The 22,281-nt window shown below is 46.6% G+C and overlaps 1 protein-coding gene and 1 long non-coding RNA gene across 29 annotated transcripts in view; one reads left to right on the top strand and one right to left on the bottom strand.

Annotated features, from left to right (window-relative positions):
* The first annotated feature begins 11,179 nt into the window (after positions 1 to 11,179).
* The window catches only part of ERI3 (ERI1 exoribonuclease family member 3), a 135,902-nt gene continuing 124,800 nt past the window's right edge, over positions 11,180 to 22,281 (top strand). For 3 of the 19 annotated variants that reach the window (XM_021940761.1, XM_021940753.1, XM_021940745.1), the window contains exons 1-3: positions 11,913 to 12,083; positions 13,866 to 13,941; positions 17,798 to 17,946. Coding sequence is in view for 4 of the 19 variants with exons in the window: in XM_009207117.3 (XP_009205381.2) it covers positions 11,765 to 11,899; positions 13,866 to 13,941 (211 nt within the window). In the remaining 15 variants the exon portion in view is untranslated. The other 16 variants (XM_021940756.2, XM_021940755.1, XM_021940750.1 and 13 more) reach the window with 12 other exon arrangements.
* The window catches only part of LOC110743712, a 39,511-nt gene continuing 37,015 nt past the window's right edge, over positions 19,786 to 22,281 (bottom strand). For all 10 annotated transcript variants that reach the window (XR_004184838.1, XR_004184844.1, XR_004184833.1 and 7 more), the window contains one exon: positions 19,786 to 20,125. This is a non-coding gene — a long non-coding RNA (uncharacterized LOC110743712). The remainder of the gene's footprint in view (positions 20,126 to 22,281) is intronic.

Raw genomic sequence — 22,281 nt, 5'->3', positions numbered from 1 at the left:
CACTGCGCTCACAGTCCCACCACCCACAGTTTGCAACGAGGAGAGTCTAGAACGCCCCCTGCATTCTAGGCACAGAGGCTTCCTTCCTCTGCACAGAGTGGAACGAGACTCCCAGTTCTCTCCTCCACCCCTTATCTCCTTCCACTGTGTTCCAGGTCCTACACTAAGCTGAACATGTACAGTCTCATTCACTCAAGACCTTAAGGAACAAAAGGGGAAACAGAAGCTCAGGGAGCAGCAATGATTTGCCCAGAATCACTTTGCTCAGAAGAGGAGGAATCACGATGTAAGCCTAGGATTAGCCTGGCTCCCTGGTTTGAAGTTTACCTCTATGCCGGCCCACCTCAGGGAAGAGGTTATGGTTAGGATAAGTCTTGGTACAGAAAGAGAAACAAGGACCAGTAAGACAGCAGCAGCACTGGGGGAAATAGCAGTTGGTGACCTGAGGATTAGCAGGACTGCAGTCAGCAAACTGTGTTGGGTGACCTGTCTCTCCCTTTTGTATCTTCACCACTGTGGGTTCCACAGTTAAGGGACTCGTGTTTTAACAGTGATGTTACTAACACTCGGGAGCAGTTACTTGCAAACCCTCTGCATCCTCTGAAGGATAAGCCTGTACACACAGCTCCCACTGAGTCCTTCCAAATGGGTTCTCGGTAGTTGCCTTTTAATTCTGGTTCTCCAGCAGCCTCAGCCCATTTCTCCAGGTGAGTGGATTCACCTGCTGCTGTCCGTGCATGGGTGTAGGTGAGAGTCGGTAAACACTGGACTCTTTGAGCTGACAGCTATTGCCATAGAGCCCAGGTCTGGGTCTGAGCACCTGCTTACTCCACTGATGGTTCCTAAACCTTCGCTAATATGAGTGACAAGGACTTGTGGTGTAGCCTTGTTAGGATTCCTCCTTGGCTCTTTCTATAATCAGAAATACTCTTATTATCCCTAGGCACTGAGTCCAGACTCCAGGTGAGGGCTATTTCGCCCAGGGCCGGGTGGCTAAGGCTGCAGCTACCTCCACATTGCTGGTGAGTGGTGAGACGATGGGGAGGACAGTGATCCCTAGTTAGGGTACAGGCCTAACACAAAGACAGCCTGGAGGCCTCATGGCTGCCTCCAAATGCCAAGTCATTGCTCTTCTTGTTGGAAATGGAAGCTTTGGGCAGGTCCTTAGGAGGCTCAAGGGAAGAGAGAAGAGAGAGAACTCAGAGCAGAATCTTCCTGCCCAATCTGGAACCTCAGTGGCCCCCCAGCAGCAGTAGCCGAGGAGCAGCAGCAGTGCCAAGAAGGAGTCCCCTGGGACCAAGCCCTGAAGCTGTGTTTTTACACTAAAAGACCTTGTTTCTTGTCTCGTCCTGGTCATAACCCTGCTTAATAGAGACATTAAGATGAATGATTGAAGCTGCCTCTCACTGCAGCTGGAAGGAGGGTAGCCTGGGTGACCCTGGACTGAGGGGACACTATGGGGATGGGGTTGAGGTGGGAAGGGATCTGCAAAGCATCCCCCCTCCAACACTGAGCCTCAGCTTTGGGAGCTGAAACCTCTTGTTCCATAAGAGCTTTCTGAAGGCTGCCTTATCCAGCAGGGCTTCTTTCTGGGTTGAACATCTCCGGCTGTGTTCTGCCTCCCCAGCATCAGGGAGGGGATGATACAAGTAGGAAAAGCCATAGGTGTATAAGGGACAACAGTGACTTTTACATATACAGCTTTTCAAAGAGCTTTATAAGCTTCCATGCACATAGCTTTTCATGAAAACAACAGATAACAGTGACTGGGTATTTCCTGTGCATTTCAAAGGCTGTGCTTTATCTGCACTGTTGTATCTGATCATCACCACAGCCCCATGGTACAGGCCAAAGTACTGTCCCCAATTTACAGATGAGAAGACTGAAGCTTAGAGAAGTTAAGCCACTTGCCCAAGTTCACTCAGCTAATAAGTAGTGGAGTTGGGCTATGAACCCAAGCAGTCTGATTTCAGAGCCCATACGCGTAACCACTGTCATCGTTCGCGGCCTCTGGTTTTACAAATTGACCTAGCTTGGAATCGGGAGGAGGGTAGAGGAGGACTGAGGTTTTGTATCAGATAGGGAATTGATTTAGAGGTCAGAGACAATAGTTAGGGATAAACAGGCTCATCTCTGGATGGGGCTGCAGAAGTGGTGGGACCCCAGGGAGCACCGCTGAGACAGGCCTCATTTAGCATGTTTATGACAGGTCTGGCAGAGGGCAGCTCAGGAAAAGCTGCCCCTTCAGAGATCGAGATGACACCAAACACTTTTGGGCAGGAAAATGTCTTGCTTTTTATCTTCCCCCAGCCTCCCACCCCCACCCTTTACCTGATACCTTGCTGGATATGGAACAAATATTCAACAAACGGCTTCTAAAATATAGATGCTAAAAAAAAAAGTAAGAGTCACAGTAGTCTTAAACCAGACTGAGCAGAAAGAAAAATGCTCTGTGCCTGCTGATGTGAGTGGACATGTTTGGGGAAGGTGGGAAGGTGGGAAGGTGGGGAAAGTAGACCAGAGAGATAGCGCTACTAAAATAGGATGATGGTGCCCTCAAAACCTTGCTACTCAAGGTGTGGTCTGAAGAGCAGCAGCACAAGCCTCCCCAGGAAACTTGGTAGAAATGCAGAGTCAAGGCCTTTTCCAGACCCACATAATCACAATTTACATTATAACAAGATGCCCAGGTGACTGGAATGCACATTAAAGTTTGAGAAGCACTGCCCTAACACAGAAGCTCCAGTAGCGGTTCTCGTTACCCTCAAGACCAAGTCCAAACACCTTAAGAACTCTCAGAAGACTATGCAGGATCTAACTCTTGTCTATGTCTTCAAACTCCTCTTTCGTCACTCCCTTTGCACACGTTCTGTTCCAGTCCTACTAAGTTTCTTTCCATCTTCACGTGGGCCATTTCTTTGCTTAGTGCCTTTGCTCATGTTACTCTCTTCTACTGGAATGCTCTCCCTTCTTCAATCCCTTCTCCCCTTCTTGGTCTAAGAAATTCCTACTCAACATTTAAGACTTGACTTAAATGTCACTTGTTCTAGGAGGGCTTTCCAGGCTGTAAGGGATGCCTCATCTTTAAATCCTTATTGCAACTGCTCTTTATAATCACAGTTGTCACTCTGAATGACAATTATTTCTTTACCAGTATGTCTCCTTCATTAGAATGTAAGCTCTATGAGGGCGGGGACCGTGTCTCTTGTTCATGTTCCTGTTCTGTGCTTTTTCATGGAACATGGCACAACATAAGTATTCAAAGAATGTTTGTTGAACATTGAAAAAGTATATACTTGGCAAACAATGGGTTCAAGGTCTTAGGACTCTGCTGGGGTTGCTAGAAGAGATGCTCTGAAGGCTTCAGATGCCTTCCTAAAAGCTGTCTAGAACTCTTCAGGTCTTGGGGCTGTGGTTAGACACTGGTTAGACATTAAGATTGCTCAGCAAGTCCCTTCCCTGTGAATTAGAGAGTGCTGTTCAGGGCAGAAGATGCAGGAAGGGCTTGGGGCACTCAGAAGACAGGAAGGAACAGCCACTAAGGAAATGCTTCTTGGAGCAGGGCATCATTCTCCAAGAATTCAACAGGTGGAGATAGGACTGCGGTAGGCACTCCCATTGAGAGAACAATGCCAGCAAAGGCTTGAAGGCTGAAAAGTGCAAAGTACCCTGATGAGTAGTAATTTGTCCCTTGGGCCTGGAAGACAAGAGGAGTCAAAAGAATGACTAGAAAATAAGGCTAGAAGCAGAGGCTGGAACCTGAGGATAGAGGATCTGACTGTCAAATCAGGACCAGGAAGGAGGACCTGTGAAACCACAAGGAGTCCAGTATAATGAAGAGGCCCCGCTAATCTGGGAAGCCAGGGAAAGGTGACTGGCAGTAAAAGCAGCTTATTCACTAAATCCTAGGGGAAATATGTAGTATAATGGAGTCCTAGTAGGTTTGCAGCTGATACTTGGCTACATCTAGTGTGGGGAGGGAGGCAACATTGTCTGACCCAAATATCTATTGGAATGCACTAATTTATATGGGGGCTGAAAAGCCTCTCAGAGCAAAGCAAGTAAATTTGAACCAAGCCCATAACCTGATCAGGTATATACCAGCACAATTAGAGTAAGGGTACATGGTTAAACCAATGGACACCAAATTGCTGGAAGGACGGCAGAGCTCCAGCAAGTGACTTAATGATAGAGGAGGGTAGAGACTGGCAGAGTGAGCCAGTTTCCACAGGATTAAAGGTTGAAAAGCGTTTTTCGCTGCCTCTGGTTCAGCATTACGGCTCTAAATAAACGCATCCTACCTTGGCCACTTTGGTGCTAGTAGAGGTGCACCGTGAGAAGAAAAAGGGCTGTTAGAATATGTGGAAACAGCTATCTCTGAAAGAATGAAGAGCTCGAACAACCCTGCTGTGGGGCTCCACATCTTCCACCTGTAATGTGGAGGGAGTTGTCTTCTTTGCAGGAGAGTGCCATGTTCTCATGCTGTCATGGTACCAGAAGAATTGAGCCCATTAAGCAGAAACTTCAAGTACAGCATCCACAACGCACCTAGTGGTAGAAGCCAGTAGAGCATAGTACCTTGAGTCAATGGGTACAATTGAGAATTTGCGGGGAGCATTGCTAGGGATTGTTTTTTGTTTTTGTTTTTGAGATGGAGTTTTGCTCCTGTTGCCCAGGCTGGAGTGCAATGGCACAATCTCGGCTCACTGCAATCTCCACCTCCTGGGTTCAAGCGATTCTCCTGCCTCAGCCTCCTGAGTAGCTGGGATTACAGGCATGTGCCACCATATCCAGCTAATTTTGTATTTTTAGTAGAGATAGGGTTTCTCCATGTTGGTCAGGCTGGTCTTGAGCTCCTGGCCTCAGGTGATCCGCCCACCTCAGCCTCCCAAAGTGCTGGGGTTACAGGCGTGAGCCACTGTGCCCGGTCCTGGATTGGTATTTTTATAGGAACAGGTGGGTGCCTAGAATTAGCAAGACTGGTATATGAATATAAATGTAAACACATTTGTACTACAAGCCAGTATAGACTATTGGCCTGAGAATATCTGCATTGCTACAGATGAACTAACACGGCAGTCTAGGGAATCGGACTTTTGACTAGAAACAGAGCCACCAGGAGGCAGCAATTTCTGAGTGGGTTTGGAAAGATAAAGGGAGCCTGGCCTGGAGGAGAGAAGTCAGCACCACTCCAAAGGGACCCGGGTGAATGCTGGCCTCTGATCAGTGATGCGAAAGCCCTAGTAGACAAGAAGAGAGAGCTGAACTTGAAGCTGAAGTGGGAACAGGCGAAAAGTAGGAGTGTTCGTGGTTGACGACCAAACTCGAAGGAAAATTGATGAAGGAAACTTTACTCACTAAGTACCTACCTTATGCTGGGTGGGCACTCTCTTCACTATATTGGTGATATAGGCATTATCTCCATTTTACAATTGAGGAAACAGGCTCAGAGAAGCTGTCTTCAGTTATTCATCAACTATATGCACATGGAATATGAAGATGAGACACAGTCCTGTTCCTTGAGGATCTCAGAATATTGTAGGAGAGAGACACAGAGGCAAACCACTTTATTACTGTGCTCCCCAGACAAGAGTAGATGTAAGGAGAAGGTGCAATAAAACCACAAAGAGATTTCCCAAGTCACAGAGTCAGTAGGTGTCAGAGCCAGGATTCAAATCCTGGACCGTCTGGGTCCAAACCTCAGCATCTTCCACCATTCTGGCTGCACAGCTATAGTCATCCAGACCCTTAAGTCATAGTCTGAGTTCTGAGGAAGGGCAGTAGTAGCCTTTGCTACTAGCAGGGATTTTTTTTTTTTTTTTTTTTTTTTGAGACAGAGTCTTGCTCTGTCGCCAGGCTGGAGTACAATGGCACAATCTCAGCTCACTGCAACCTCTGCCTCCTGGGTTCAAGCGAGTCCCCTGCCTCAGCCTCCCGAGTAGCTGGGACTACAGGTACACGCCACCATGCCCGGCTAATTTTTTGTATTTTAGTAGAGACGGGAGGGGGGGTTCACCATGTTGGCCAGGCTGGTCTTGAACTCCTGACCTCGAGACCCACCCACCTCAGGCTCCCAAAGTGCTGGGATTAGGAAGGCATGAGCCACCGTGCTCGGCCTAGCAGGGAATGTTTAAGAACAAGGAGAGGACATTGGGAATTGGGATGCGGCTCACAAACGTGATGCAGCTGCACATCAGACCCAGAAAGGATGATGGTGCCCTCAGGATTACCAGGTGTGGGTCGGGTGGGGTGGCTCATGCCTAAAATCCTAGCATTTTGGGAGGCTGAGGCAGGAAGGTCACTTGAGCCTAGGAGTTCGAGACCAGCCTGGGCAACATGGTAAAACCCTGTCTCTACAAAAAAACACAAAAAAACAAACAAAGAGTAGCCAGGCGAAGTTGCACAAACCTATAGTCCCAGCTACTCGAGAGGCTGAGGTTGAAAGATCGCTTGAGCCTGGGAGTGGGCCGTGATTGTGCCACTGCACTCCAGCCTAAGTGACAGAGTGAGACCCTGTCTCAAAAAAAGATTACCAGGCATGGAGACCCTCTGCTGGGACAGGACTGATTCAGAGCCTAGAAGTGGCAGTGAATGGTTCTAGCTATGGGACCCCTGGGGCACCAGAGAGTGCTGGCTGGTCCTTAGGCAAATTGGGGCCAGAAAGAGGAGCTTCAAAAATCAAGCTGTGATTGAGAGGAGGGGGACCCATATTGGGAGTAGCACCGGGGCTACGAGAATGAAATCGGAAAATTCTTGGGCTGGAAGGAGAGCTTGCCCGCTGTCTAGGATCACGGTCTCCTTTTTACTTCCGTTGAGTTCAACACATCCTGACAGGATCATCTGCCTCTTTGAAAGCAACTCCTTTGCTTTCAAACTTTGCTTTTTCCCCTCTTCTGAGCACCAGATAGGGAAGAAATCTGGGGCCCTAATCTTTTCTAGGGCTGCTTTGCCTCTGACTAGTGGCTGGATAGCCCAAGCAGATTTTGTACAGTTGGGACAAAGCTGTGGGATTCATGACATTTGTGAGCCACACCTCTGGAGTATGTGAATCATGACTCTCTCTGGGCCCGGGGGCAAGTCAGGGTGGAGTCACAGGATTTGAGGTAAGGACACTGGGACTAGAGAGGGGACAGAGAGTAGGCAGAGAGTGGCGCAGCCTAAGGAAGAGAACCTCCCTGGGCAGGTGGCTCCATTTGATTTCCGATTTAAAGGGGAGGCTTAGATAGCCAAGAAGAAAAAGGCTAATAAGAAAAATATTAAACTGCAGTGTGTGTGTCCCCAGGGACTTCCTGTTGCCATGACTGACCTCCCGGAGAGCGCCATTCGTTCCCGAGCATGGCAGCTTTATAGGCACTTGTAGGCCTGCAAAGAACACCAATTTGCTGCTGCAGTTTGTTTTGATAACTGAAACTTTCAATAAATCTATATTAAAATCAAAGGGAAAATTAACTAGGCCCTAGTGAGGGGCACGGAGATAAGGGAGCACATTACCACCCTGGCCTCAGCCACCCCACATCCATCTCTTAGTTCAGATTCAGGTCACCAGGGAGATGAATGGCTCAGGCTCTTGGGGAACAGCTCTGGGGAAAAGCAGGAAGAAAGCGGCATGGCCAGATCCAGCCCTGACTCCTCCCAGAGCGGCAGAAGACTGCTGGGGGGTTGGGTTGGGGAGAAGAGGAGGTGGGGTGGTGGTGGTCATGATGGGAAGATGGGTAGGAGAAAGGGGTAGGGAAGGGTGAGAATAGTAGTAATAGCCACTGTTTACTGAACTCTTTATTCTAGGTAGTGCTAAGCAGTTGCGTATTTAATTCCAATAACAGGTAGATACGAGTATTATCTACATTCTAGAGATGAAGAAACTGAACTTCAGAGAGGTATGTGACTTGCCAAAGGTCACAGATGGAGCCAGGACTCAAACCTGAACAGGTTCTCTCTGAGTTCACCCTTCTATGCTGTCTTATATAGCTTACAGGGACTACGATGGCAGCAGTAGTTCTTCCAGTTGCCGCATAAAATGGTTTCAGACCCAGTCTGGGTTCTCTCAGCTGTGCCAAGGTTTGGGGGCTGCCATGCATTATCCTTGGGTCCTGCATTCTCTGTGCTTTGACCGCTGATTAAGGTCCTAGCTTTGATGGCCACCTTGCTGCTTTTCCTGGTGGTTTGACAGGCTATAAGAAGACCTAACTGACCGGGCGTGGTGGCTCATGCCTGTAATCCCAACACTTTGGGAGGCCGAGGCGGGCGAATCACCTGAGGTAGGGAGTTCGAGACCAACTGGACCAACATGCAGAAGTCCTGTCTCTACTAAAAATACAAAAATTAGATAGGCCTGGTGGTGCATGCCTGTAATCCCAGCTACTCGGGAGGCTGATGGAGAAGAATCGCTTGAACCCGGGAGGTGGAGGTTGCAGTGAGTTGAAATCACGCCATTGCACTCCAGCCTGGGCAACAAGAGTGAAACTCCATCTCAAAAAAAAAAAAAAAGAAGACTTAACTTGGTCCTGTCTTGTGTTCTTGCTCTCAGTGTTCACTTTAGCTCAGTCGCTTAATCCAGCAGCCAGGATGTCTGTGTGTCTGTGTACTGGACTCAGTTCATCTGCCTCCCCAAATTCACTTGCCCTTGCCTTGTATGCACCCTTGACTCTGGCCATTGGCCACTTGTTCATTGGACAACCCACCTGCCACTCCCACCTCATTTACTAACACCTCTGGTTATCTTCGTTTCCCTTGGGATGAGGGTTAGGTTTGGACACAGCCTCCAGTGTGCCCACTGTGGCGGGACTGCAGTTGGACCTGATCTGACCCAACCAGAGGCTTTGATTCCTCTCACCATTTCTAGTCTCAAATGAATGACTATACTTCAGGGTGTGGAATCTGGCACCCCCTGGGGCTACTGCATTGGTGGGGTAACACAACCCTTCCTTCTCCCTGTCACACAGGATGGTTCTACACACCTTGTACGACAGAGCAACGAGTTGTATTTTCTTTGAGGAACTGGCCAACTTCTCAGTAAGACACTATCTGGTACTTTCTTTCCCTCCTTCCCTGCTTCACTTCCCCCTTTCCCCTACTCTTTTATTTATTTGTTTATTTAAGACACAGAGTCTTGCCATGTTGCCCAGGCTAGCCTTGAACTCCTGACTTCAAACGATCCTCCTGCCTCAGTCTCCTGCCTCCTGAGTAGCTGGGACTACTACATGTGTCACCTTACCCGGCTCCCCTCACTCTTGATGCCTTGGGATTGTACTCCCCAATTAAATTTGAACACATAAGTTTCGCCTCAGGCTCCGTTTCCTTTTTTTTTCTTTTTCCTTTTATAGAGATGGGATCTTGCTATGTTGACCAGTCTGGTCATGAACCCCTGGGCTCAAGCAATCCTTCCACCTTGTCCTGCTAAAGTGTTGGGATTTCAAGCATGAGCCACTGTACCTGGCTCAGGCTCTGTTTTCTAGGGAACCAGACAGCACACAACAGAGCCACGGCTTGAGAAATCCAAGTGCTGTGCTAGGCGGCAGTGTAAGGTACCAAGTGTATACTGAGCTGTCAAACTGTTCTATTATTTGAATCAATTTGCCTGGTCTTTGTACAAAAAGAGCTTACAGTGTGGTGAAGTCCTGGAAGCTGTACAGTTGAGCCCTGGTGCACCAAGGAGGAAAGGACACATTCTGGGGAAGTCAAGGGGACCATTGAAGGCTCCACAGACGATGTTGGGGCTGGGCATTAAATAAAGCCTTGAATCCAGATAGTATAGATTTACTTCATTCTTACAGCCAAGAAGATTGGCTGTGCCTACTCTTAGGCCATAACTCAGTATATAACAAAGCTATCTCACTGCCTCTTGTCTTATTTTTGTATTTGCTTGTTTTATTATCTATCCTTCCTCCTACAGCCCCTCTCCAATTTATTTATTATGGCTTTCTGCAGCCTTGTCCTCCCAGGCTCCAGTGATCCTCCCACCTCAGCCTCCTGAGTATCTGGGACTACAAGCACGTGCCACCATGCCTGGCTAATTTTTAAATTTTTTGTAGAGATGAAAATCTCATTATGTTGCCCAAGCTGGTCTTGAACTCCTGGTCTCAAAGGATCCTCCTGTCTCAGTCTCCCAAAGTGTTTAGAATTACAGACATGAGCCAGGGCACCCAGCTTCCCTCTCCAGTTTAAAAGCTCCTTGAGAATACAGGTGTGTCGTTATTAATCAATGAATCCTCAGCAACAGAAACAGTGCCTGACACTTAAGAGAGGCACTGTAAATACAGGTGGACTGACTGACCAACTGGGGTTAATGTCTAGGTAATAATAGGAGAATCTGTTCCAGCTCCAAGAATTGGAGGATAGTACCTCCACTTACTGACTTCGGGATAAGCCTGTCCCCGATGCTGTATATTCCCTCATTTGTTCACAGACATTTACTGCAGGCCTTCTTTACGCCTGCACTATGCTGTGTATTACTGAACAATAATGGAAAAAATGGAACATACATGAACAATACGGAAAAAAATGCTTTTCCTGAAGGACTTAAAACCCTGTGGGAGCGACAACAAGGAAACAGACAATTATAAAACAATATGATAAATGCTGTGGGTGCACAGTAGAGTCACCTAACCTGTTATGTGGGTGGGATAGATGATGGCATTCCCTGATATGGGGATTACCAGGCACTCCCAGCTCAGGTGGAAACCGTTATGTTAAAGTCCGATCTCAGAGGTGGTAGGGCCCAGAAATGACATCATCCTAAGTGTAAATATGCAGACAACACACAGAGGGGCTTGGTAACTGAAGCTGGGCCCAGAAGATGGGGTCCTGACCCATTGTGAAGCTGTCAAAGCCATCATTGGCTTGGCTAAGGGTGAGGTTTCCCAGCTCATATCCTGGGACTCATGACTACCCAGAAAGGCATAACCAGGATGAAGAAACACAGGTCTCTCCGGAAGTTCCTCACAGCTGAGGCCAGAAACCTTTTAAACAGAAGTTTCCTCTGAGTGGACCTGAACAAGCCAGTTCCCTCTTCCTTAGGACGGCCCTTCACAAATCTAAGCATTTTCCTCTTAGCTTAGCCCCTCTTTGTCTCAGGTCTCACCCAGGCCCACATCACAGAGTAGATGACAATAATTACTTGTTGAATGAACGAATCATGAAGAGTCATGTAAATATAATCTGTCACGTTGTGAGCCCACATTTACCTTGCGGGTATACTGGAGGGCGGGAAAACGGAGATGGGGGACCTGGGTCGCTGTAGGCCTTAGAAAGTTTCGTTTTAAAAAAATTGCTTTCACAGATCAGAAGTGATGTCCCCGCCCCCGCCTTCTCTTCTGAGTTCGTGCAACGTCAAAACTACAAGTCCCATAAGCCCGGCCGCCGGGAGTTACCATCTTGACATACCTTAGCGCGCATGTCGGCGGGAGAGTGAGCATTTGGGGAGAAGAAGCCCCGCCCGACTGCAGCCCATTGGTCAAAGGGACCGGCAGCGGGCTCAGCGGTTGGCCACAGCGCCCGCCCGTCCGTCGCGTCGGTCGGGGTCAGAGTGCGCGGAGGTGAGTCGGTGTGTTGTGGACTCGTGGTGCTGGCTGCCGCTGTTCAGGCGGCCGGGAACGGGCGGTGGGGAGCGGGCGGAGCTGGCCTTGCCTCTGCCTGGCCGGCGCCGCAGTCGGCGCGGGCTGCGCCCGCCGCCGCCAACTGCCCTGAGCGCCTGCTGAGGCCGAGGGAGACGTCGGGGCCTGCACCTGGAGGGAGCCTGCCGCGCTGGCCCCGAGGAGGGGGCGTTGCCATGGCGACAGCCTCTCCCGCTGCTGACGGGGGACGGGGGCGGCCCTGGGAAGGAGGGCTGGTCTCCTGGCCCCCCGCCCCTCCCCTTACTCTCCCCTGGACTTGGATGGGCCCAAGTTGGGGGCAACACCCCGGGGTGGGTGATGCTGAATGCCCCCCTCCAAGATTGGGCCCTGGTTAATGCATGCGGGCCGAGGGTCGCGGTGCGCAGAATTTGTGCAACCTGGGGTGCTGGCCCATGTGCTAACCCTGGATGCTTAATCTACTGAGTAACGTTCTGGCGGAGGGGGAGAGGGGCAGAGCTTTGCAAGACAGGATGGGTGAGTTTATTAAGGGGGTTGACTTACTGGGATTACTAGAAAAGAAAAAGAGGTTTGACCAGAGTGGCTAGAAGTGGAGCAAGGAGATTGTAGTTAGAACATTCCCTTGAGCCCCTCCCCAACACATGCACACACACCAGGTTAGCAGTTTACCTCTTTGTAAATCTGAAGCGGTGGTAGTGGTGATGGTGGAAGGAGTGAATAAGGGGCCTAACCTGGCTATCTTTCTGTGTGCCTGTCTTGCAAATGGTCCGGCAACAGGTGTTTTCTTAAAAAAAAAAAGCATGAATTTGGATCGAGGCTTGACTGTGAGTTCTTGTAAAATTTAACTGCTCATTGTTGACTTGGAAGATGCTGGATGTGGGGCCCCCAATGGGGGTTTGGATTTTGTCCTTAGAGCTGGATTTTGCAACGAATAGTGCCCAGCGTTGCGTCTGCTTGAGGTCTCTGGCCACTTCAATGGCATTTACTCTTGTCAGACATTTCATCAGTTTCCCAGGGGAAGGGCAGCAAAACATGAATCCTATTGGCTAAAAGACTATACGCTATTCAAACTATAGTAGGTTGTGAGTGGCTAAATGAGTTTTGATTGTAGAGTTTCTTCCAGAAATTGGCTTCATCAAATTCTGCTTTATTCTGACTTTATCATATACAGCCTGCCCTGTTTTAGTGGGTTCTTGCTTGGAACTTAAGTTTATTATACCTGGATCTCCTACTATTTAAAAGCCAATTTATAAACAGGGACTTGAAGTGTGACTCCACTAATGTGTGTCTGTGATCCTGGTTAGAAACCCACTTGGCTGCCTTTTCCTCAGGAGTGGGGGGTTGCGGGGAGGGAGCTGCCGGGAAGTGATTGATAAGGTTTCCTTTATGGATTCTGTGGTGCTTCACTGGAGCTCAGAGCACTTTGGCAACTTAAGCACTCCAAATTAAAAGCTCATTAACAATTCCTGCCCAAAGATCCTGTAAATAATCAGCTAGCTAGGTCATAGAGCTTGGCTAAGAGCTCTTCTTCCAACTTGAAATTTCCAAATAAAAGTGCTTTTATTCCCTTTCATTTTGAAAAGTGTTTTCTTTGTGGTGGGGTAAATCCGTGAGTGGCCTTTTCCCAGCAGATCTGAGTAGAAGAAAGTCTTAAATGTGTGGAATGGTAGACAGGAATATATTAGTTCCAACCCTAGGTGTTTATGCAAAAGACATCACTAACGGGCATCTCTGCAACTTCTGGTCCTTTGGAGGATATGAATTAGTTGAAAAGGATGATAGGTATCTATTGATGTTTTGACTTGGGATTTAGTTACCTTGACTTTCTTAGAGTTTGAAGCAGGCTTGGAAGTATCCCGAAAGTGTTTCCTAGTCTATGTGGCCATTTGCAGTATGACTTGTGGATTTGTGGCAACCAGCCCCTCCCCCAATCCTGGCCCAGCCTTAGTTCCTTAGTTCTGAATATTGTCAGCCTTACCAGTGTCTTCCTCCTTGACTAGACTAGGATTCTGAAATTACCCAAAGAGGCACCACTTCATGGCTATCTTTCTCGGTAAACGTTCAGTGTTTCTAGGAGGTGAGCCTCCATAGGAGGAAAAGTATATGACTAGAGAACATGAAAATCATTACAAATATAGTACTAATAGTTTCTGAAAGCTCCGTGGGGGCACTGTCTTTCCACATAGATGGCAGTTATCCCAAAGTTTGAGTTTAGAGTTTGAGGTGTAGTATCCTTCATGGGGATTTGATCCTTGGTATTGAAATAGACTTGTTGCAGAGATGTGTGTTTATCCACAGCATTGGGGCTTTCCAGCTCTCACAGAACCTTCAGCATCCCCAGCTGCCGGTCTTGGCATCTTCGAAGTAAGGAGAGGTGAGAATCCTGTTGCATGGTCAAGTTTGGCTTTATTTCCTTCTGAGTATTTGGGCTTGGAGGGTAGGGGGTGGGGATTGATGCAGATTGTATTTTTTTTCCCCACGTATCCCCAAAGTCTAAACAAATTGTATTTTTTTGTAGCTTCTTCTGATAAGGTAACATATGTTCAAAGTCTGTAGAAACTTACTTAAAGTTTCTAAAGTGGTAAGAGTTGGAGGTGGGAGATCCAGACTCTCAAATTCTGTCACAATTGCTTTATGGGCATCTCATGAGCACCTACTTTAGGTTCTATTCTGAATAGAACCAGAATAGCCCATTATCCTGAGAAATACACATCTTTTTTTTTTTTTTTTTTGAGGCGGAGTCTCACTCTGTCGCCCAGGCTGGAGTACAGTGGCACGCTCTGGGCTCACTACAAGCTCCGCCTCCCGGGTCCACGCCATTCTCCTGCCTCAGCCTCCCGAGTAGCTGGGACTACAGGTGCTTGCCACCATGCCCGGCTAATTTTTTTGTATTTTTAGTAGAGATGGGGTTTCACCATGTTAGCCAGGATGGTCTCGACCTCCTGACCTCGTGATCCACCCACCTCGGCCTCCCAAAGTGCTGGGATTACAGGCTTGAGCCACCGCGCCCGGCCAGAAATACACATCTTAAGAAAATAGGAAGAAACATCTTCATTTGACTTTAAACATTTATTTATTTATTTAAGAGACAGACTCTTGCTAGGTTGCCCATGCTGGGCTCGAACTCCTGGGTTCGAGTGATCCTCCTCCCCACAAGTAGCTGGAGCTACAGGCATGTGCCACTACGCCTGGCTCTCATTTGGCTTTTGCTAATGTATTTGACCAAGGCCTTTGGGATCTTGGTTTAATTTAGGTTGCATGTCGCCTTTTGGTGGATGGTTAGTTCCAACCTGTCTGTTTTACAAGGATCAGGGACCAGCTAAAGAGGCATACTCTGGATGATTGATATCCACGGACTTGTGCTTGTTTGTTCAATAGCTAAGGGCCAGGCACTGTGCTAGTTCCTGGGATTATAGTGGTGAACAAGAAAGCCACCTTCCCTGACACCATAGAGCTTACAAATTCATGGGAGAGACTGATAGTAAAAAGGCAGTTATGATATGATCTGAGAGTGCTATAGTAAGGGAAGTGTAGAGGCTTTGGAAATACTCAGAGGGGTCTCTGACCCAGAGTTGTAGACTCAGGGAAGGCCTCTCAGAGGAAGTAAACCTCCTCACATAGAATTAAACAAACCCTCAAAGAACGCTGAAAATTTAAAAAAAGAAAAAGAAAAAAATAAGATGAAGACATGAGGGACCAATTGTCAGAGCTTTGTTGAATATGAGAAAGTTCAGTGTGGCTGAAACAGAGTACTTAGTTGGCAGGGGACAGGAGAATATGGGGAGAGATGAAGCAGGAGGTAAGCAGAGGCCAGAGCCTTAGCTTATAAACTCTTAGGATTAGATCAGGGAGTAGAAAAAAGATTAGGGCTCTGCAAACTTTTTCTGTAAAGGATAAGATAGTAAATATTTAGGCTTTGGGTCTCTGTCACAACTTCTCAACTCTACTAAACTCTGCAGTTATGCATGAAAGTAGCCACAGACAGCCGGGCGCGGTGGCTCAAGCCTGTAATCCCAGCACTTTGGGAGGCCGAGATGGGCGGATCACGAGGTCAGGAGATCGAGACCATCCTGGCTAACACGGTGAAACCCCGTCTCTACTAAGAAATACAAAAAAAACTAGCCGGGTGAGGTGGCGGGCGCCTGTAGTCCCAGCTACTCGGGAGGCTGAGGCCGGAGAATGGCGTGAACCCGGGAGGTGGAGCTTGCAGTGAGCTGAGATCCGGCCACTGCACTCCAGCCTGGGCTACAGAGCGAGACTCCGTCTCAAAAAAAAAATAAAATAAAATAAAGTAGCCACAGACAGTATGAAAAGGAAGAGCATGGATATATTCCTGTAAAACTTTATTTATAAAATAAATAAAGGTGGCAGCTAGATTTGGCCCATGGAACATAGTTTGCTGACCTCTGGATCAGATTTAAGAACAGTAAGAAGCCACTAAAGGGTTTTAAGCAGTAGACTGATGTTAGATTTGTGTTTTAGAAAGTTGGCAGGCCAGCGTGGTGGCTCACGCCTGTAATCCCAGCACTTTGGGAAGCTGAGGTGGGCAGATCGCTTGAGGTCAGGAGTTCGAGACCAGCCTGGCCAACATGTTGAAACCCTGTCTCTACTAAAAATACAAAAATTAGCTGGGTGTGGTGGTGCATGTCTATAATCCTAGCTACTTGGGAGGCTGAGGTGGGAGAATCGCTTGAACCCAGAAGGCAGAGGTTGCAGTGAGCTGAGATGGCACCACTGCACTCCAGCCTGGGTGACAGAGCAAGACTCTGTCTCCAAAAAAAAATTTGCTCTGATTTCATTGTGGAAAATGGATTGAAGGGGACAGACAATACTGGAGGCAGAGAGACTAGTCAGGAGGCTGTGGAAAATTATGTGGATAGCATTTTATTTTTCCCTTTTGTGGCATTATTTTGGTCCTTAAAAATTGAGTATATGGCTGGGCACAATGGCTCATGCCTATAATCTCAGCACTTTGGGAGACCTAGGCTTGAGGCAGGAAATCAGGACCAACCTGGTCAACATACTGAGACGCAACTCTACAAAAAAACCAAAACAACAACAAAAACTGATCTATAAATATGCTTTTCTTATAAATAAAAAAAATGAGTATAAATGAATCTGCATATATGAGTATAACGGTTCTCTTTACTAACTTCCTACCCATCTACTAGAATGTATAGAATGTCTACCAAAGAATTTGTTGGAGATACTGGCTCCTATTTTACACACTGGAAAAGATGTAGAAAGGGAAAGTTGGTATAAAATGAATTGAAAGAGCTGAGCACGGTGGCTCATGCCCATAATCCCAGCACTTTGGGAGGCCAAAGTAGGTGGATCACTGGAGGCCAGGAGTTTGAGACCAGCCTGGCCAACATGGCAAAACCCTATTTCTACCAAAAATACAAAAATTAGCTGGCCGTAGTGGCATGTGCTGGTAATCCCAGCTACTTGGGAGGCTGAGGCATGAGAATCACTTGAACCTGGGAGGTGGAGGTTGCAGTGAGCTGAGATTGCGCCACCATACTCCAGCCTGGGCAACAGAGCGAGACTCTGTCTCAAAAAAAAAAAAAAAGGAAAAATGCTTTGGAAACTATATTTTAATGAAGTATGGAATAAGCAGAGCCATTGAAAGGGTCTCGGTCTTAGGGTTCATAACTTAATGTCAATTAATTTGAACTTCTTGAACTGTACACAGAGAGGATGACCCATTTTCCTAAGCTTTCCAGGAAATTGCCCTCATTCTATATATGTCGTACTTGGTCTCTCCTTTCCTGGCTTGTAGAAGACTGATGACCTCTTCCAGATATTTTGGAGATGTCTCCTAGTTCAGGTATATGTCAAGGAAAGGGACCAAATAAAGTATTGTATTTGGTGAGCGTCTGATGAATAGGTTAGAGCTGAGAGTCCCTTGTCTGTGCTTTCCCTTACTTCCTACATTCCCTTTGTAGGAGGTCTTCATCCTACAACCCCAGTGTAGGTTTCTGGTAGCAGTGTTTACTTGACCTTGGGCAAGTGACTTACCTCTCTGAGCTTCACTTTGCTATCTGTAAAATGGAGATAATGATACAATTGAGTTGGCTGAAGGATTTAATAATGTTTGTAAAACTCTTTGCACAGTGTCTTGATAACTTTTATCACTAATAAAATTTTATATAATTAATAAGTTTTTATAAAGCAGCCAGTATTTGGGTGACTTGGCTTTTGACTTCATATTTTTTGTGTCCTCACAGTTGTCATTGTGAACATACGATAAAAACATAGCCGCTCATGGTGGCAGCCAGCAGACAGGAGGAATTGACAACTAAAGCAAGGCACTGCTCTTCATAATGGAAAATTTTCAGACAATGAGTGTTCCATTCAGAATCCCAGAACTAGCCAGGTGCGGTGGCTCACACCTGTAATCCCAACACTTTGGGAGGTCGAGGTGGGTGGATCACCTGCACCTGAGGTCAGGAGGTCAGGAGTTTGAGACCAGCCTGGCCAACATGGTGAAACCCCATCTCTACAAAAATACAAAAAATTAGCCAGGCATGGTGACACACATCTGTAGACCCAGCTATTCAGGAGGCTGAGGCAGGAGAATTGCTTGAACCTGGGAGGTGGAGGTTGCAGTGAGCCGAGATCGAGCTATTGCACTCCAGTCTGGGTGACAGAGTGAGACTCAAGACAAAAAAAAAACACCAAGCAATCCCAGAACTTTTTTCAGTGTGGACCTTAGTTCCAGCACCATCAGTAAAGCAAATTGAGTGAGCAGCTTCCCGATAGAAATTCACCAAAGTGTGACCAGCATTCCTCCCTGTCTGTCTGGGGTCATTTATTAGTGTTGCCACCCTGTGGCCTTACATCTTTGTAAAGTGCCTCTCAAATTTTTTAAAATTACTTTTCACCAGCACTCTGGGAAGTGGGTCAGGTGGTCAGCATTCTTGTCCTTGATACCGTATGAAGAAACTGAGGCCCAGAAAGGTTAAATGAGTTGCCTGAGGTCCTGCTGTGAGGTACTGTCAAAGCTAGGGCAGATTTGCCATCCAGATGAAAGTGTGTTAGTTTATTGCTATGATTTTGCTTTCCTTGAGTGAGAGGTGCATAGTCATTCCAGAACTGCAATCTGATGCATGCCTTGTCCAGATCTACTAGGCTTGATTTGGGTCCTACGTTATCCATTTGGTTCTGTTGGGTTTTAATTAGTGATTGCTAGAACCAGAACTGTTGGGAAGCAGATTCCCTTTGGGTCATTGTTTTTAGCCTTTCCTCTTTGGGGGCATTCCTTGAGGAGCTTTGGGTTACTAGGGATTGCTTTGATGTGTTCAAAATTGTGCCTTGTGCCCCACAGCTACAGGTAAAATCAAAAGGCGGATAATTTATGGGAGTGTCAGAGCTGGCCGCTGGCACCTCAGGAGGCCATTAGTATGCCTGTTCAGACCCTCTGTGTCCTTGCAATTGATTCCTCTTTGCATGAGCCTGATTTGGGAAGCTGTAGATCTGTGGGTAGTGATTGGATGTGACAGTCCAAACACCGGTCCCTAAATTAATCCTTTTAATGGTATTCCGGCACCAAGGCAATTCTCTCACTCTCTCTCTCTCTCTCTGTCTCTCTGGCTCTTTCTCTCTCTCGCTCTTTCTTTCGCTCTTTTTAACTAGGGAGGACAGAATGGGGTGGGCTAGGAGGAAGGATAAAGAAAGGAAGAGAAGAAGCTTTGTTTGGTGCTTAGGCCCTGCTCTGTTCTAATTAGCATGTTCTAATTCCAGAGCAGTTGGCATCTTGACTGTGGGCATATTAATTCATTTAGCAAACATTTACTCTTGCTTACTTTGTGCCTGGTCCTGTGCTGGGTGCTGGGAATACAGAAATGAATAAAATGTGGTCCTTACGCTTAGGGATCTAGCTCAGTGTTTCTCAGGCTTTAAAAACTGTGTTTAGACGTAACACAGTTTAGATTAAAACACACACACACACACAAAACAAAACAATCTTACGCTCTTCTTTAATGCTATTTGAAATTTTAAAATGCATTAGTCTGATAAGTCAAAGAATTATGTCAAATATGCTTTTTTTTTTTTTTTTTTTTTTACATGCACATGCACACATATACCTGTACTGCTGTCTTCTATCCTTCTCCCTTAACTCCTTAAAAATTACTGGTAGTAGAAGAAACATACCTAATACCTTACAACATAGTGAGATAAAAGTTATGAAGTAGGAATAAACTGTGCCACTGGATCATACTTAAGCAATTAGCTTTATGATGGAGTGTCAGAGAAAGCCACCAAAAGGGGGGAGATTTGAGCTGGATTTTGTAGAAGCAGTCATAATTTGTCTGGCAAAAAATGGAAGTGCATTCCAAAATAGGGAGCAGCGTTTGCCAAAGCACAGATTTGTAAAAGGAAACGTTACATTTGGGTACTTGAGTAAGAATTGATTATAACCCTGCCTCCTGCCAGTTTTCCACTCTGTAAGATGGAAAGATTTGTTCCTCTGGAATTTTGTTTGAGAAGAGGCTTCGAGTTCCTTGTGCTGCCGTTGTTTTAATTCTGCTTTTGTGCTCAGGCCTGTAATTTTTCTTTTTAAAATATAAAAAAAAAAAGAAAACAAGTTAGGATGATTTAGATAGACTTAATTATTGCTTAAGGTTGAGTTACTTTTAGTTAAAGTTACACTTTGCCTCAAAAGAAAAACTGCAGTTGATATGCATCGTTGGCTTTCTGTTGGATGGGGGGAATCAATCATGTGGGGAAATGTGGGTTGTGGTAGAGAACAGGACCCCAAAGAGCTGAGCACTCCGATCCCTTAGTTTCCTCATGTGTAATATGAGAATACTGTTACCCATTCTGCTTGATACTGGGAGGATTAAATGAGATAAAATATGTAAATCATCAATACAGTGCCTGGCTTGAGTAGATTTTCAGAAAAGGGTGTTTCCCTTTTCTCTTTCTCAGGTAGTAACAGCTCCCTTTTACTGAGCACTTGCTACTGTGCAAAGCACTTTTTGTACATTGTATGGTTAAACTGAAACCCAAAGACACAGGTATTATTATTATAGCTATTATCACAAATAATTTATAGTAGAGTCAGGATTTGAACCTAGGTTTGTCTATTACCAGTGTTTTAACACTAGATTATATAACTCCTTGCTTTTACACCAGTTCCCCGTCTTGGGACCGAGAGTACAGGAAGTATTTAACAGTTCTAGGTACCTCTCTTCTGGGATCAGATGCTGTCTACAAGTGTGAGAGGTGATTAAAAGGTTGATGCTACTATACCTGCCCTCCATCCATCTCTAGTCCATTTATGGTGTGTTAGGAAGCAAGGCTTTGCCCCTTCTCATGTGTGATGGGGTTGCAACAGACTTGCAGGACTTTGCAAAAAGATGTCTTCCAGCTTTGGCGGCTGAAAGGAGTTTGCCCAAGCTACTGGGCATGGCTGATGGTTTAGCAAACAACAGGCAAATCACAAACAATTGCCTCTTTTTATGTGTTTCTTGGAGCCTCTGAAACAGACCAGTTGAAGGGGAGAGCAAGCCTGCTGTGACCTGTGATGCTGCCATCAGAATTTGGTGTTCTTGAAGGCCTTTAGTGATTTTAGCTCTGCTGGTAGTTTGGGATTATTAGCAGCTGCTTCTGAGTTGGGGGAGCTCTCCCTAGCCATGCCTTGGAGCAGAAGCAGCTGTAGCTACAGGCCAAGGCAGGGACTGGATGTAGAGAAGAGGAGACTGTTTTGTTGAGGTGAGGACCCAGTTTTAGAGTTCCTGCTTCCTTTCTGCTTTGGGACCACGTGGAGGTTCCAGAGCGTGTCAAGCGTTGTTTTGTCTTCAACCTCTAGCCTTCAGCAAACTAGACAGAGTCCTCAGGCTCCTGGCGTCTTCTATGAGACTGCACAGCTTGGGAAATGACTAGTGAGGCCTTTTCCTTGTGTTGGATCCCAGCCTGAGATCCTGGCCTTGGAGTCGAGAGCCTAGGTTCTATTCTTACTATTTCTTGCAATGTGAAGCTTGGGCAGTCCTTTTCTCTTTCTAATCTCATTTATCCTGGCTGGTTGGACTGTGTTGCCTCTTAGGTTTTCTTTCACCTCTGACGGTTTGTTTTTTACACAGAGAGTGCTCTGGCAGTAAGGATATATTCATTAGATGGAAGATTATGACTTTTGAAGGCATGCAGTTTATTTGTATTTTTCCCAGGCTATTTTTAGCTGCTTGAGACAAAGCCTGTGACTAAGTGAGTTCCAGACAGGTATTACTGTGTTTTTTATTGTTGTTTCTGTGACTCAGGTGCCTGAGCACTTGTGATACTGCAGGTCAGATTGGGTCGGGGGCTTACACCAGGACTGAGAACTGAGGAAGCTGTGATTGTTGTATTCCTAGGTACTTCCAGTCAGCTGGACTCAGAACCTGTTGCTGGTAACTTGGAGTTACTCAAATGTATCCCTGCCTCTTAGTCTGGCTTCTAATGGAATGAATTAAATCCAGGGATGGTATAAACATACACCCTCCCAGAAATCCCAAGTACACATGGCTGGGGAGGTGGGAGTGGGAGTAGACCACGTGTTTCACAATGGGCTCCTCTTGTTTTCCCATCCTGAGGACTCCCTTGGCCTGTGTGTGTGGATGTTAAAGGTCGACCCCCTCCACTCACCCCTCCAGTAATGGAGGCTATAAAATGTCTATTTACCCAAGACACCAGAACGACTCCTCTGTGGTTCCTCTAATCTGGTGATTTGGTG

This window comes from Papio anubis, chromosome 1 (genome assembly GCF_008728515.1).
Source record: "Papio anubis isolate 15944 chromosome 1, Panubis1.0, whole genome shotgun sequence".
NCBI lineage: Eukaryota > Metazoa > Chordata > Mammalia > Primates > Cercopithecidae > Papio > Papio anubis.
The sequence above is the reverse complement of the archived record's forward strand: the minus strand, read 5'-3'. Positions and strand labels throughout refer to the sequence as shown.